The sequence below is a fragment of the Marmota monax genome, unplaced genomic scaffold, assembly GCF_021218885.2.
Source record: "Marmota monax isolate L192 unplaced genomic scaffold, Marmota_monax_Labrador192_F-V1.1 WCK01_AAM20220418_F8-fsc00042, whole genome shotgun sequence".
Taxonomy (NCBI): domain Eukaryota; kingdom Metazoa; phylum Chordata; class Mammalia; order Rodentia; family Sciuridae; genus Marmota; species Marmota monax.
The window spans coordinates 8,975,720-8,992,595 of record NW_026693008.1 but is presented as its reverse complement, the minus strand read 5'-3'; the positions used below and the strand labels follow the sequence as shown (position 1 = coordinate 8,992,595).

General features: G+C 50.5%; 1 protein-coding gene across 1 annotated transcript; it reads right to left on the bottom strand.

Annotated features, from left to right (window-relative positions):
* Positions 1–597: 597 nt before the first annotated feature.
* Itih3 (inter-alpha-trypsin inhibitor heavy chain 3) lies at positions 598–16,609 on the bottom strand. Its single transcript, XM_046452891.2, has 21 exons — positions 16,472–16,609; positions 15,804–15,824; positions 14,856–15,022; positions 14,661–14,765; positions 14,003–14,165; positions 13,012–13,125; positions 11,729–11,854; positions 11,381–11,497; positions 10,951–11,119; positions 10,035–10,160; positions 9,558–9,739; positions 7,686–7,871; positions 7,462–7,601; positions 6,428–6,582; positions 4,359–4,391; positions 4,129–4,164; positions 3,858–3,971; positions 2,789–2,993; positions 1,578–1,750; positions 1,263–1,374; positions 598–828 (listed from the first exon to the last, which is right to left on the bottom strand). The coding sequence occupies exons 1-21, from the start codon at positions 16,562–16,564 to the stop codon at positions 699–701; spliced, it is 2,667 nt and encodes an 888-aa protein (XP_046308847.1). The 5' UTR covers positions 16,565–16,609; the 3' UTR covers positions 598–698.
* Positions 16,610–16,876: the final 267 nt, after the last annotated feature.

Below are 16,876 nucleotides of genomic sequence, written 5' to 3'. Positions count from 1 at the left end.
GGGGATATAGAGATGCTGGCTCCTTCTTCTCCTTCTCCTTCTCTCTCTGCTTGCTGGACTCCATAAGGTGACTAGACCTCCTCTGCCATGCACTCCCATCATGATGTACTATGCCACCACAAGCCCGAAGTGATGGGGCCAAGTGTCCACGGACTGAAACCTCTGAAACTGTGAACTAAAACAAATCTTTGCTCCTTTAAGTTGATTACCTCAGATATCTGTCACAGCAACAGAAAACTGACTAACACAGGTGGATAGACTGAGGGGTGGGTGACAGCACCACTTAGATGTGAGCTATGTCTGCCCTGTAGCACTTTCTACCTCTGAAGGTCCTGATAGGAGCTCCTGAGCCGTGACCCCTAACCTTTCTTTTGGTGTCGCTAGATTCTGAAATGCACTCCACCCTTCCTGAATCCCTTGGCTCCAAGAGTCAATTATTTATTTTTTTCCTTCCCAAATCATACATTTCATTCCCCAGACATGGTTTCTCAGCTGTATCAATTCCCTGCCTACCATCCATCCCCTCCTTTGGACTACTTTGGGTCCAACTTTGGGTTCCTTGGATCAGGAGCTCATGAAGGCACGCAGAGGCAGCTGTCTGATTTCCATGTTGCGCTTTATTGTTCCAGGCCCTTCTACAGGACCCATTCTACACCCCTGTTCCAACGAACAATCTCAATAAGCGTTGCCATGTTTCCTCAGAACAGGTTGGGGACGATATAGTCAGTGTGGACGCCATCAATCAGCCCTTCCCCATTGTTGTGGACAAACCAGCACGCGACCTTCATGCCAACACTGGCATCCTTTCTGTAGTCTTTCTGGGAGCCCCTGGGAGAAAAGAGAGAGGTGCATAGGTAGGCAAGATGGCAGTGGCATGGGCCTACGATTGGAAAAAGGTGTGAATTTAGAAATTATTTGTAGGTATGTGGGTGCGTGTAGGTATGTGTAGGTGGGGTGAGGGATTGAACCGAGGATCTCACACATGCCAGGCAAGTGCTCTACCCATGAGTCAAGAGTTTGGAAATTCTAAGAGTCTATAATTTTTTGGTCAAGAATGAGGTCACGTGATTATTCTTTCTAGAGAGCAGAGATTGGGCTTTGCCTTGATTGGGAGGGGCCTAAAGGGAGTCAAGACCTCCAAGAGAAACAAGGGTCCCCCATAGAGAACAAGAGCCCACCAGGTAAATACACCTGGACAGAGAGCACTCTTTCTTCCCGTCTTGTTGCTGGGCAGGAGGAAGGGGCCCAAGTTGTCCCCTCACCTTGTGACGGTCAACCGATGGTTCTTTACTACCATTGTGGCATCTGGCTTTGTGGGATCGGAGCCTGGGTGGATGTCAGACACTTTAAAGTCAAAGGGATGGAAGAATTGTCCTGGAAATGAAAACATTCACCCTGTCAGTCCCTGGCCATGACCATGGGTAATGTGGCCTCTGGCCTTTCAGGGTTGATGCAGAAGCTGAACAGCTGAATTGGGGGATCGTGAGCTGGGTCCAGCATGACCAGAACGGCCTTGTGCATGCATTTCCCATGCTGTCACGTTGGCTTGAGCAGCCTGCCATCTGAACACTCCATACCTAGCAGCCCATGAGTCTGTGCTGACATCCGGTGACTGTCCACCACGTAGAAGCCTAGAAAGTCATAGTGACCTGGAAGTTTCTTCCACACCTGGTGCAGGACAACCACAAATGTGACCCCATCACCAAAGGAGATCACCATGTTCTTCTTCCTATTGATTGTCATGGATAGCCTAGAGAGAAGAAGAGGTAGCTGTGGGGCCTTGACCACAACACAGGTCATCTGAATCAAGGACATCTCAGCAAGGACTTCAGAGTACATGGCAACTGAGAGCACAGACTCCAGGCACTGCTTCAGGAGTACTGGAAAGAGGGTGCCTTGTGCCTGCCCTCTACACCCTCCACAGAGGGCAGCGTGGCTCCTCCTTAAGCAGGAGAGAGGGCCACCCTGGGATTCAGAGGCCTGGGGCTCAGCTCAGCCACAGACTTCCTGTGTGACTTTGGGTAGGTTGCACCCCATCTCTGAGTCTCAGTGGGAGTAGCATTCCTGCCCTGCCCACCAGGCTCTGAGGGATCTAAAGACATAGAAAAGTCTAAGGGACTTGAAAATTAACAGCTTCAGCCAGAGAAGATGCAAGTGGCGGTAGATGCTATTGCTTTATTTTTATTTATTAAATTAAATTAATTAATTTATCTGATACTAGAGATTGAACTCAAGGACACCTAACCACTGAGCCACATCCTCAGCCCTTTTTAAAAAAAAAAAAAATATATATATATATATATATATATATATATATATATTATTTAGATACAGGGTCTTGCTAAGTTGCTTAGGGCCTTGCTAATTTGGCTGGGTCTGGCTTTGAACTCATGATCCTCATACCTCAGCCTCCCAAGCCTCTGGGATTACAGGCATGTGCCACTGTGCCCGGCTTATTTTTATTTTTTTGAGACAGAGTCTCACTATGCTACTAAGGCTGGTCTTGAACTCCTGGGCTCAAGGGGTCCTCTTCCCTCAGCCTCCTAAGTAGCTTGGAATATTGATGTGTACCACCAGCTATTGATTTCTAATGATTTCATCCAACCAGCCTGTCCCTCACACAGTTCTACAAACTGTCCAGCTGCTAATTCTGCCTCTGATATGGGCCCCAGGAGTTGGTTGGGGGGCACTGTGGTTACCTTTCCCTAGGGACTGAACTCCAAGGCCACCAGTCTCTCTGGAGACCTCTGGATATTTGACCCTTAGAGTCCTAGCTGGAGGACCTTACCCATCCTGTGTGACGGTGACTGTGTCTAGCCAGCTGAAAGTGCTTGGCTCATCCCCATTCCATAGAGTGATCTTCTCTGTCGTCACCTCCATCCGGAAGTCCATCTGACTGTTGGTAATGCCCAGTTTCCCAAAGAAAGTCTTTCTGTTGTTGGCGGCAGTGCTGTCTCTCTTGTCGCCAATGATCTGCCCATTAACAGTGAGACCTGCCAGAGAGATAGGGATAGGGAAGGGAGAGAGACCAGTGAGGCCCTCTGAGTCCAGACTGGCCTTTAGGGATGTGCCTTCCCCTTCAACGAGACCTGCTGAAGGGTGGCAGGGCAGAGCCCCAAGGAAAAACCAGGACATCAGAGCCCAGCCCTGTCTGCTCCTGGATACTTCAGATCTAGGTTGTGCTGGGACACTGGGGATAGCCTCTTGCCTGGGCCTGGGAATGTTCTTCAGAGAAAAATAAAAGTGTTCTCCAGAGTCAGGCAGGGTCCTGCCCACCAGCACCAGGCTACTGGTTACCTCTAGCCCTCTGTCTCCTAGCGCCAGGGACTTAGTCTGGCTCTCAGTCCTCCCTCCCCCACTTCCACTCCCAGAGTTCTCAGCATATGAAGATGGATATGCTACTGGGGCGGAGGAAAGAGACCTGGTTCCTGAGTCCTCCTTGAAGCAGACCAGGTACCCCCCCAAAAAGATCTTTGCCATAATTAAGTTTCTCTTCTTGTCAGAAAGATTTTTACAAAGGGTGTCAACAGGATATCAGCAAAAACTTCTGCAGAGGGCATGTGGTTTGTAGCTTTCTCCTTCTTGTAAATGCCAGTTTTGCAGGAAAAAAATTATAAAACCTCTATCTAGTGGCTAGCCTAAGAATATGAGACAATGAGTATGACCCCTGAGTATAAATCTAAAAAAAATTCCAGATTTAGGGTCCAGAGATTTTTAAGCACGAGCCCCCTCTGGACCGCTGTAGCATAAAATGAACCTGCTTCCTGAAAATTCCTAAAGTGTCCAGCCTCATCTGTCCTCCCTCATCCTGATGGCTCCAGACCCTCCCAGGAAGCACCCTGGCCTGCAGCCCCCACCTGTGTCTGGGTCCTGGATGAGGCGCAGCACCGTGCCCGGGTCTTCATCAATGTTGAAGCAGAGGGCATCATTCTTTTCTGGGACTTGGATGATGAAGTGAGGGTCTCCATCGACTGAGGGCACATTAGAGAAGGGTCTGGCGCCCAGGGCCTCTCACTGTACCAGGGGCCTCCCCTGGTCTCCTGGCCCCAGCGGGCTGGACTTCCAGGTAGGCAGGAATGCTGTACCCAAGACCCCGAGCATTGTCCCAGGAGGACCCAGGGAACTCACCATAGTAGTAGGGGTTTTGAGGAGGCTGGTAGCCAACTGTGGAGCACAGGCAGGACAGAGTAAGTGAGCAGTCCTGGGGAGGGCCAGGAATACTCTCATTCTTTCCCCTACCCTGCCACCCTCCAATCCCTGCAGGACATCTGATCATCTGCCTGTCTTAACTGACTCAGGAAAGATCACAAACAGGAATGGGGCAGCAGAGATGGCTACAGCAGGCAGCAAATACTCACCCAAGTAGGCCTTGGAGGGGGTCGCGGATATGGCTAAAAAGAAGACAAAAGGCAGTCATGAGCAGAGTCTAGGGGTTCACTTCTGCTCAGCCATGTGCCTGATGTCTGTCTTGGGGTTACTGGTCCCTAGTGGGGTCCTGACACATGCATATAGAAAAATAGGCATGTGACCCTAAAGTTGAGGCTTTATAAGTGGGCACATGTCCAGGGAACTCCTTTACAGGGCTAGAGGTGACAGAGATGTCATTTGAATGCTAGGAGCATCGCATTTTTATGTGGCTAAAATGCAAACCATCAAGTCACCAGCTTTTCTCTCCTGAGTAATACTCAGAGCAGACATCTGTCCCTAGCCTTGGACTTTCCAAGCCTTAGTTAGAGTAGGTTGAAGCCCACAGACAGTTGTCTGTTGCTCCTTGGTAGTAAAACACCTGCCTCTCTCAGGTACACACATGCATGCATATACACACAAATGCACACATGAACATTTTATCCCAGTGACTAGGTATGACAGGGCTGCTCTCAGGGGAAAGTGGTGGCCCGTCCTAACATGATCCTTATTGATACAGGGGGACAGGCTGGCAGGTGTGGAAGATGTCCTCCCTGGAGGTGATGGGCTGGTGTGGGGTAAGTTTCCATTTTTATGGTGAGACAGGTGCAGAGTTATTTCTAGCAATTTCCAGCGTGGGTACTGGGCCCAAGCTGCCCAGGCCAAAGTCCTAGATCAGCTACCTACTGAATCCTTGAGCAAATAGACTTAACCTCTCGGTGCCTCTTTCCTCACTATGAAATGTGACATTATGATTCCCTTGGAGGGCTGTGTGAGATAGAGTAGGAGTGCCTGATGTGCTACATTGCTAATTTTTGCAGATCACAGAATACTCTCATGCTGATTATCTCTTCTTGGGCAAGGAAAGCCACCCTAAACCACTGATGGGAAGGCCGAGGCTCAGAGGGGAACAGAGCTTGGTCCATGATCACTCATGAGTTGACAATAATGAGCCGGACCTGAGCCCAGATGTGCTGAGCCTCCCCAGACTCCGGGCTGAATGTCCCCACTGGCTGGGAATGACATCTTGGGCTCTGCCTCCTCCCCCACTCACAATGCCCACCCAGCAACTGGAGGCAGCTTACCTTCTGCATCACCAGGTTCAGCCAGGAAGGAAGAGGAAAAACGTGTTAGAAGCCATAGACTACTGGTCAGGTCCAGTGCCACCAATGAGAGTGGCCTGAGCAGGAGCCAGAGCTTGCCATCAGGTTGACAGCAAGCTTTGTCCCCAGAGTGTCCCCTAGAACCAAGACCTCCTGGAAGACAGGGGCTTGGCCTGGCCCGGCCCAACTATTTGCCAGTTTTGCCTTTCAATGCCAAGCCCCCTGCCCTGCACCCAGCTGCAGTGGGCATTGGGGACCCCTGTTGAGTGGGTCTGGTTGAGGAGGCTTGGTCCTAGACTCTAGTTCTCGAAGCCTCTTTTTCCTCACAATCCCCAGATGCCTAGTAGCCTGCTCCAGGCCTAACTCTCAGACTGGAAGTGTTTCTTCTTGTCTAACTGAGCCCTGAGTCCCTTCTTTGAAATAACGCATAGACCATGTATCTTCTTGACTCACATCCCTTGAGAGACTTAGAGATTCCTACTTACCCCACACTCCATTGTTCCTGCTACCTGCTTTAACTGCTTCTCTCTCTCTCTCTCTCTCTCTCTCTCTCTCTCTCTCTCTCTCGCGCGCGCGCGCGCGCGCGCGTGTGTGTGTGTGTGTGTGTGTACATATTCATATTTTTGTTTTGAGACATGGCCTCATCAGGTTGCCAAGGCTGGCCTTGAACTTGTGATTCTCTTGCCTCAGCCTCCCAAGTGCCTAGATTACCAGTATACACCACCATGCCTGGCTGACTCCTTCACTCTTGCCACACCACCTTTCTGACCCCTTGATCAGTTTCTCTTCTGGTGCCTCCAGACCTGCCCCTCTTCAGGAAGTCTGGTCTCCCTGGCCCGGCCAACTCCTCCTCTGAGTTCCTAGGGCCCAGGGTTCTAGAGGGCAGCCTCTGAATTCTGGCCTCTTCTCTCCGTGCCCACCTTCCCCAGGCTTGTCGGCAATGGCTGTCTGGTCCTCATTGTCCTCAGGCTTGGTCACCACCATGGAGGTCAGCGGAGTCACAAAGTGGTACTTGAGGGATAGGTCCAGGGCCTGGGCTGTGAGGTTTTCCTTCTCCTCCCCTTGGGCGTTCTTTCTGTGGAGTGGGGGCCACACAGTTCAGCCCAGAGAACAGCCCTTGCCTGCCTTCCCCTGCACCAACTCCCATAACCAGACCAGGATTGGATACCCATCCCACAATTGGTGCCCATAGTGGAGCCCACTGGGGCTCAGAAGAGACCGATTCACCAGCCCCCTGGAGCATATGGACAAACTCTGTATCCTCTCTGGGCCTCAGTTTCCCCACTTATAAAATATATGGAGCTATGACAATCCCACATGACAGTGTCCATGTGCCAAGCCCTTAGAATGGGCCAGACCCCATCTGAATGGATGCTGATACTGCCCTCTTGAGTGGGCCCGGCTCTGCCCTCTGGGCACTAGAGCCTGGAACCTAGGCTTGGGTTTTGTTTAATTTTGTTTTGTTTTGTTTTTGTTTATACCAGGGATTGAACCCAGGGGCACTTAACCTCTGAGCCACATCCCCAGCCCTTTTTTATATTTTATTTAGAGACAGGGTCTTGCTGAGTTGCTTAGAGTCTTACTGAGTTGCTGAGGCTGGCTTTGAACTTGCCTCAGCCTCCCAAGCTCCTGTGATTACAGGTGTGAACCACCGCCCCTGGCTCGGCCTTCAGTTTTGTTCACTGTCACTGGGTCATGCTGGAAGCAGGGAGCCAGCTATAAAGGCCCTTCCCACCCTCCAGGCCTTGCCAGGTTGCTGGCCTCACCAGAGCTTGCTTGCTTGAACCTCAGGATGAAAGGTGAACATTTCCTTGACTGTGCCAAGAAGAGGGCAAAATAGCAGGGACAGGTTTGCTTCCTCAGTGCGAGGCACAGGGGCAGGCCCAGGTAGGTACCGAGGAGTGCCAGGTACCCAAGGTGAGGCCTGGTTATGTGAAGGGTGGGCCAAGGTCACCTTTTCTCCAGTAGCTGCTCAATGGTGAGGTAGGCCCAGAGCCGCTCAAGGTAGTTCCCAAAAATATAGTCTTGTTCCTTCAGGGCCTCCTCCATCTCCTTCACATCCACCTCCTCTGTGAAGGTCAGGTCGTTGAAAGCCTGGGTGGGGGTGAGAGGAGGTGAGGGTTTTGAGGTCTGGGGTCCATCAATGATAGCACTTCTCAGCCCCAGGTCCCCACTCACCCCTTGGCCCTTCACATCTGCCTTGAAGCTGTTTATGTTCTCGTCCGCCAAGCGCCCGGCCACCACTATCTCAGAGCCATCATAGAAGTGCTGATAACTGTTCTGGGTGAGGTCCAGGATTGCATTCTGGGGGTACTCCATCTCTACGCCTGTCAACAGCGGGTTAGCCACCTCATCGTAGAAGCCCTGGAGTCCAGATCAGAGAGCTGGTCATCTCAGGCCCCCAGGGGCTGGCTCTCACCCATGCCGTGACATGGCATCTAACCCCCTGGGGCTGAGTCAGTCCTGCCTCATCGTTTTCATTTCTGTGTGGCCTTGGTTGGGCCCTTCAGTGTATGGGAGCCCTCCCTCCACTCCCCCATGGAGATTAGAAGAATAGAAAGAAGGGACAGAGTTCTTGGCATATGGAAAGTATTCAAGAAATGAGCTGGGCATGGTGTCACACGCCTGTAATCCTAGCAGCTCGGGAGGCTGAGGCAAAAGGCTTGTGAATTCAAAGCCATCCTCGGAAATTTGGCGAGGCCCTAAGCAGCTAACTCAGTGAGACTCTGTCTCTAAATAAAATGCAAAAAAGGGCTGGGGATGTAGCTCAGTGATTAAATGCCCCTGGGTTCAATCCCCAGTACCCCAGTACCAAAAAAAAAAAAGAAAGTATTCAAGAAACGTTTGTTGGGATGAAAGCCAGGAATAAAGGAAGGGTAGAAAGGCTGCCTAGCTAGGAGAGGCGATATGAGCCTGACAGATGGGAGGGAGGCACCGGGTGCACATACAGAGCTAGAGATGCCAGCGGAGATGACCAGGTTCAGCAAATAAAGAGAAAGAAATACAGCATCCAACTCACAGTGAAATTTGAAAGTCAAATTTAAAAAAATTTTTTTTAAATAAGTATGCCTTTTAGGGGTTGAATTGGGTACTGCATTCCCCAAATTCACAACCCTCAGTTCCTCAGAATGTGACCATATTTGGAGGTAGACTTTATACACATAATCCAGTGAGGTCATCTGAGTGGGCTCTAATCCAATATGACTCGTGTCTTTATAAAAAGGGGAAATGGAATACAGATCCACACGAGGGTCCAGGGAGAAGATGACCACTGACAAGCCAGGAAGGGTGGCCTAGAGCAGATCCCTCCCGCCCAGCCCTGGGAGGGGAACCAGCCCACCACCACCACCTTGATCTTGGACTCGCAGCCTCCAGAGCTGTGAGATGAGGAGTTTCTGTTTGTTGAGCTTCCTCATCTGTGGCCACGTACTTTGTAAGGCTGCCCCAATAAACTAACATCATGTCCTATGCAATATTGGGACATATATGTGTATCAAAACTCTCCATTACATATCAGAAGTTTATATTGATCCTGTATTTGATCTGTCAGTCCTGTAGAAGGAGCAGGTCTGTTTCATGTAGCATGAGGATAAAAGCAGAACGATTATTGATGGGTAAGAGGCAACTAGAGGTATATTTCAAGCCAAGAAGAAGCTCTCTCTCTCTCTCTCTCTCTCTCTCTCTCTATATATATATATATATATATATATATATATATATATATACACATTATGTATGTGTGTGTGTGTGTGTGTGTGTGTGTATATATATATATATATATATATATATATATATATATATATATATATATATATATATATATATATATTAGTTGTAGATGGACACAATGCCTTTATTTTTATTTTTTTATTTTTGTGTGGTGCTGAAGATCAAACCCAGTGCCTCACATGTGCAAGACAAGTGCTCCACCCCCTTGAGCCACAACCCCAGCCCCAGGAAGTTCTTTCTGATACCTGAAATTGTCCCCCAGAGGAGCAGCTAAGGAAGTAATGAGCCCTCATTCCTGGAGGTGTGAGAGACAAGACGTACCTGCAACTGCAGGTCAGCATCCGAGTCTTCATAAATACGTCGGGCAAACCCGTGGTTCTCCAGGCCCATGGTCTCCAGGAAATTAAAATTCAGATTGTTGCCAAAGCCCAGGTTATACAAGGGGAACTTGCCCTTGATGGCATTGCGCACGTTCTCTTGGATCCTTTCAGGTCTGCTCTCACCTGCAGGGAGGGGTGTTCACATTCCAGCCAGCACCCTGGGGACCTTCTGCACCAGCTCTGTCTGGAGAGGTCTGATACCCACACTTGCAGAGCTGGTGGAGTCACGGCCATGATCTGTGGCCAGGACAGATGTTGGGAAACCCTGGTAGAGGGAGGCAGGGTCCTACTCATGAAGGGCCTCTCAGTCTGTGGAGAACCCTGAGAAGAGCTGACAGAGGTCATACACTGAGCCAGCTTCAGAGCCAGGAGGGTAACCAGGTACTCACCCTGGCTCAGAGCCACCCGAGCCCCTCACCAGCATTGGCATCCCCGTCTGTCAACATGATGACGATGGAGGTGCTCCTCTCAGGGACCAGGTTTTCCTCCCGGGCCTTGTTCAGCATATGGATGCCTCTCAGCAGCCCATCATTGAGGTTGGTCACTGTGACACAGACAGAGAGCACCGTGGGAGAGTGTTCTCAGGGTGCCAGGGTGAGAGGATGCCAGGACAGAAGGCCCTGCTCAAGTGCCAAGAATCCCACTTGCCCATACATGGAGGTACTCAATAACACTTTCTGAATCAATCAGTGTGTGAACGAACAAATGACTTAGGATTTTTTGTTTGTTTGGTACTGGGGACTGGACCCAGGGGCACTTAACCACTGAGCCACATCCCCAGACCTTTTTTTTTTTTTTTTTTGTATTTTATTTAGAGACAAGGTCTCACTGAGTTGCTTAAGGCCTCACTAAATCACCGAGGCTGGTTTTAAACTTGTGATCCTCCTGCCTCAGCCTCCCTAGCCACTGGGCACTGGGATTACAGGTGTGCTCCATCACGCCTGGCAAAAACTTATGCTTTCACATGGGAATAAAAGGACTGACAGAAGGACAGAAGCATATGGTGATTGCAAAGTCAGTTTGCAAAACAATCAAATGAACTCCTTGCCCCTCTCACCAGGAAGAGAGGGGAGCAGTGTAGATATCATTTATGATTTTCCACAGGCAACAGGACCAAGAAAAAGGGTGCTTTGTGACCTCCTCTTGCTGGGACTTGTAGAACAACAGGATCATGGGTTTTGAGACAGAAAAAAAATGATTTTCCCTTGACCATGCGCACGGACCATCTATCCCACCTCTGCCCCATACAAAGCTGCAGACACTCTGCCCCAAGGCAGGAAGGACATGCTACTCAGCAAAGAGAGGAGTAAGTTTATTCTCCCCTCTGCTCTTACTTCCATCATCTCTAATGTTTTTTACGAAGGTCCTGGCCTCTTGGAGGTTCTCTGGAGTGGCTTGGACTAATTGGTCTTTCCACGTGGTCACACCTCCACTGAACAGGATGAAATTCAGGTAGTCAGTCTCCTTCACATCATCCAAGATTTTGAGAAGGGCATCCCTTGTCTGGGGAAGAGAGAGACAAATAGACAAGAAATGGGTGAGGTCTCTCCCTACCCAAATGGTAACAAAAGCCCTGCTGTCCTCACCAGGGGGCATTGACGGAGGCTCCCTCCAGAAGTGGGCAGAGGCTTTGAACCTTCTTATATCCTGTCCACTTCCTCCTCTTTCACCAGAAATACTAGCATTTTTCCACTTTACAAAAATAACCTCTCTCTCCCCACAATACCCCACCCCACACTCTGCCCCTAGCACTGTGGAACAGACCTGTTGTATTTTCCGACCCGCCATGGAGCCGCTGACGTCAATCACAAAGACCACATTCTTAGGTACCACTGGGAGACCTTGAGGTGCAAAGAAATGCACGAAGTAGCCATTGACAACCTGGAAAAGGGAGAGAGAGGCAGAGGCTTAGTAACAGCACATCAGCTCCTCTTACAGGGAGAAGATATTTGCCACCCAGGGAGAATGTGTCCCTGGATCATCAGCTGTCCCATGTCAAATAGAGAAACAGCCTGGGGCTGAAGATGGAGAGAGAGATGGCACTAGATGCAGCCATCTCTCTCCCTGCCATCATGGTAAGCCAGTCAACCCAAGGGAGCCATCGGCACATACCTGCACATTGGCCGGAGACTCTCTGTTCACATCGTAGGTGATGGTGAAGTCCCCGTTGAGGAGGGAATCCGAACAGGTTGGGCATGAGCGCTGTTGGTCTAAGCTGGGCTTAAAGGACACATGGCCCTGAGGAACAGAGATGGAGCCAGAGTCATGCTTGCTCAGCTTGGCCAGAGCTGCCCACTGGTAAATAGCCCAGTAGAGCCGTCACAGGGAAGAGCCCTGAGGTCCCAATGGATACAGCTGCTCACCATGCTCTGCCTCTCTGAACATCTCCCTCCTCCTAGGAGATCAGGGCCTCCTAGGAAGGCACCTTTCTTTCTCATTTGACTTTTTATATTACTTTGGAATGGGCACCCCATATCCCTAAGCTCAGCCTACCTTGAAACTCAGCGCCCAGAGCCACTTAAGGAAGAGAGTTTTGCACTATGTAGGGGAACTTCACATTGAGTGGTTTTGCATGTTGCAAGAGGAAGGGGAGAGCAAAGGGGGGAGAATGGGAGTGGAGGTGCCTTCCACCACCAGAGCAGGAATGCTGCCTTGAGGAAGCTTGCAACTGTCTGAGTGTGAGCTCTTTGCAACTCACCCTGGCCGTCCTAAATGAGGTTCCTTATATAAATATTTGTTTATTCATTTTAGTAGTGAGGATTGAACCCAGGGATGCTTTACCACTAAGCCACATCCCCAGGCTTTACTTTTTTTTTTTTTTTGAAGCAGGCTTTCACTAAATTGCTTAGAGCCTTGTTAAGTTGCTGAGGCTGGCCTTGAACTCATGATCTTCCGGCCTTAAACTCCTGAGTTACTGGGATCACAGGGATGTGCCACTGCAACTAGCTAAATGTTTATTTATTCACTTCCCACTGTCAATAATGTCCCTGAAGTAACTGGGGACCTTGGGGACCAAGAATGAGGTTCTCATTAATCTTTCACCCATTGATGTGGAGTCGGCAGATCTAGCTTCAGCCTCCTTATCTGTAAAACAGGGACAGTAACGCCTTCCCTGTTCACTTTCCAAGGTAGAGTAGGGCTGGACTTTATAAACGGTTCCTCTCTCTGCTAGTCCCCAGAGTAGCTGAGACTCCAATTCCTTTGGAAGGTAATTTCCGAACAGCTTCTGACCTCCAGCAGGCTCACACCTGACCCAGGTGGCCAAGGAGGAAGCTTGATGGCCGCTCCCAACCCCAACACATGTTAGCATAATCAAGCTCTGGGCTGCAGGCCTGTCCTGCTGGGACCAGCATACCTGTCCCCTGTCCCCCAGGTCTGAGAGGCATCTATACCACCTTTTTTCCTGAGAAGGACTTGGTCAGGGCGCTGCCCAGGAGGTCATTGGTGATGAATGAGGCCTCAGCATCCAGTGTGCTGATGCCCTGGGGCTCGAAGATGTGTGCCTCGATCTGAAACGGCCAAAGTAAAAAGACATCACTCAGTGATAGTGCAGAGAGGCTGGACTATGGGGCAAGGGCGAGGATAATGAGATGGGTCTATGATGGTGCAGGGACCCTCCAGGGCAGTACTGAGGGCCAAGCCTTGTGTCCCCCATTTGGAATGTGACCATAGGGGTTTGTGGCAGGAACTCTGACCCATGAATGTTTCTATCATCTGTCATGTGGGTCCTCAAGTTCCACCACTAATGTATTTCCTTTGGCGTTTAGATTTGCTGCAGGTAAAATGCACTTGTCCCCAGTTGCAAGCATTGCAGAGGCACCCTGTGGTGTCCCTGAGAGTCCAGCTCAGCCTCTTCCCCGTGGCCCAGATGCTGTGGTTGAGGCAATTTTAATGCTCTATAGCCAAATGGTGGGCCAGAACTTTTTTCTTCTTTTTCTCTCTTTGTTCTTTTTAGATATACATGACAGTACAGTGTATTTTGACATATTCTACACACATGGAGTATAACTTATTCTAATTAGGATCCCATTCTTGTGGTTATACAGGATGTGGAGTTTCACTGGTCCTTTATTCACATATGATGAACATAGGAAAGTCATGTCCCATTCATTCCACTGTCTTTCCTATTCCCATCCCACTCCCTTCCCTTCATTCCCCTTTGTCTAATCCAATGACCCTCTATTCTCCCCACCCCCTTATTATGCGTCATCATCCACATATTAGAGAAGATTTGGCCTTTGATTTTGGGGGATGGGCTTATTCACTTAGCATGAGCATCTCCAGTTCCAGCTTTTGCCTTCTTAACCCTGCCCTGAGCTCTGCCCTGTGGGCCCTTCCCTGTTTCCCCCTGAAGTTCCATCAGGAGCTGCAGGAGCGGTTGATTACCTCAAAGTGCTTGACCAGTTGCTTGGGCTGGACTTTAAGGTACATCTCATATTTGCCCTGGTGCCTCTTCAGCAGCTCCTCGTAGGTCAGCTCAAAGATGACATTGCTGCCTGCAGCCACATTGACTGAGACTGTGAATTTCTCCAGCTTCCTCCCGGAGGCCCTGGATGGGGTGGGAGACAATGCTTACCTCAAAGACTGCATGAGCCCATCCTTCCTTGGCTCTGGGTTCAAGTCTCAGCCTTTGGTTAGGGAGTCCCTTAACCATTATGAGCCTCAATTATCTCAACTTCAAAATGAAACATTATGGGCACTTTTTTTTTTTTTTAAGCACCAGGGATCGAACCCAGGGGCACTTAACCACTGAGCTACACCCCCAGCCTTTTTTTTTTTAATTATTTTTTACCCCAGCCCTTTTTCTGATATTTTTATTTAGAGACAGGGCCTTGCTAAGTTGCTTAGGGCCTTGCTAAGTCGCTGAGGCTGGCTTTGAACCTGTGATCCTCCTTCCTCAGCCGGAGTCACTGGGATTATAGGAGTGTGCCACTGTGCCCAACATGAGCACATTTTACTATAACAATAATAATAGGTGCTGTCTGTATTTCTGAAGGCCTTTGCAGTGCAGAGGTCTCCCCAAAGCCTGGGCATCCACACTTACTTGACCAAGCCAGCTGTCTTGCCCTGGGACACGGCCTTTTCATACTGTTTCTTAGCAACTTCCTTCTCCTTGACAATCCCAGGGTAGGTGACACCATCAATGGTCCTGCAGAGACAGACAGTTTGGGGGAGGAGATGTCACCCTGGGCTAGAACCCCCTGTGGAGCTCAGAGCCAGCAGCCATGGTGGCACCCACAAGGTGAAGTTGGTGATGAAGGCCGTCTTGGGCAGCTCCACATCAAAAGAAACTTCCTTGGCCTTGTCTGCATTGTTGACTGCTTTTGTGGTGACGACATTGTGAGCAAAGCGGGAGGTCACCTTGCAGCTGATCTTGGTGCTGTAGACCTCGATGCCATCCGCAGCCTGTGGAAGAGGTGGGCAGAGATAAGAAGATGGTGACCTGCCAGACCGTGGCTCTGGGGAAGCAGGTCTTTAACCTGGCTACTTCCCTTCCAAATGCTCCTTTGCAGATTGAGTCCCCTGCCTGGTAAGCAGCCCCTTGATCTTCCCAGTCACTCACATTGGAAGATTGGGCAGTGTTCCTGGTCCCTGCATTCAGCTGGCCACCATGGTGCTGCCCCTCCTCTGCTCATCCTGAGCCCCAGCCACACCAGGGCTTGTTCTTGTTCCCACCCAGGGTTCTGTTCTACTTTCTGGATCTTTCTACATGTCTTTCTCACTTCACTTTCCCTCCTACCATCCCCAGCCCCCAGGTCACATCCTGTGTTCTTTGGTACTTCCTTCCCATGCCAAGGGGAGTTCCCAGACACCCTCTTTCCAGCAGGGGTGATAGGCCAAAAAAGATGTCTGGGGTAAACAGAATATAAATATGCTTTGGGAAGGGGCATTGTGTGATCCCAGCCCAGCACACGAAGCATGTGTGGGAGGAAGGGATGACTGATGGGACTCTCTTGAGCTGCCTCCTGCAAGGTTAGAGAGCTGTGGTTCTGAGGGTGCCCCACCCAGGACATACACCCAGAGTGCCCTTTCTCTTGCATCACATGGGGCTCTGCCAGAGCAGGGAGCCATGTGCTGTTTGCTAGCTGTGTGGGACCTGCTACTATGACGTATACCTTCAGCAGTTGGGCAACCAGATCCAGCCCGCCCTGCCCCACCTAGCCCCTGCCCTGGTGAAAGTCCTCACCCCTCCTGGGAGGCTCCGTTTCTGCAAAAAAAAAGACAAAGACAAACAAATCAAGCCAAGGGCAAGGCCACTGTGGCTTGGGTGCAGGGATAAGCGCTGCCACCACACACATCCTTCCAGACACAGGACCCTCCCACGCCACATGTCAGAGTAGGACAAACTCTGAATAAACGGGGGACACTGAGAGGAACAGTTCTCCAGGTCACCCAAGGAGCAGATCAAGGAGGAGACCCAGAACTCTCCCCATGCCCCATAAATCCCAACCTGTCCTGCCTCTCGTTCTGTTTTCCCTAGCTTCCAGGACTCTTAGGTCTCTTTCCAGAACATCCCACACCCACCACAGCCCGTAGGGCTCAGCTCAGCATTTTGTAGAGACTTCTGCACCTTTCTAAGGTGGGCATTCAGTGAGCAAGAAGTTCATGGTGTATCACCCACTTGACACATGGGGAATCCAAGGCATAGGCAGTTTTAAGAACCTTGCTCAGGGCTGGCCAGCAGGCTAGCATAAGCCCTGGCTGGAGCCTGGTCTCCCCAAGGTCCGGCACTGTTCCAGCAGTTCAGTACCAGCCCTCTGCCCCTTTTCATTACGCCCAGAAGACATGCCCAGAGAAGGGCCTTCTACCCATTTGATCCCCAAGGTCCTGGTGGTAAAGAGAGGGCAGACTCACCCCCAGCAGCCGGAGGGGGCTTCTTGAGAAGCCAGAGGCTGCCTCGCTGAAGAGCAGAGCCAGGACAAGGCAGGGCCACCAGGTAGACGCCATTGCTGAGCAGGCAGGCCTGGCCCGCCCTCCTTATATTAGCCAGTCCGGTGTTTTCCGAGCAGGGTCAGTGACCTGCACCTTGGGGCTGGAGCAGAGAAGGCCGGAAGCTCCTCTGGCAAATGGTGTGGGTGGATGTGTCTGTATGAAGAGGGCCCCGTGGGCACTGACAGGGTTGGGACTTCACTCCTGACAGGCCAGGGACATAGAGGCCCCCAGAAAAGCAGAAATCGTGTTGACAAACAGGCCCTGGGCCTTCACCATGGGGGTGATGGGAGACAGGGTGTGGAATTCCATTGAGAGCAAAAGGCATCT

Excerpts from the sequence above, each read along its gene's own strand:
- Itih3 (XM_046452891.2), bottom strand. The coding sequence starts at position 16,564 with ATGGCGTCTACCTGGTGGCCCTGCCTTGTCCTGGCTCTGCTCTTCAGC. Across the intron at positions 14,766-14,855 it reads TTCATCACCAACTTCACCTT|GACCATTGATGGTGTCACCT; the intron begins GTGGGTGCCACC and ends CTGTCTCTGCAG. Across the intron at positions 11,498-11,728 it reads AGTCTCCGGCCAATGTGCAG|GTTGTCAATGGCTACTTCGT; the intron begins GTATGTGCCGAT and ends TCCCTTTTCCAG.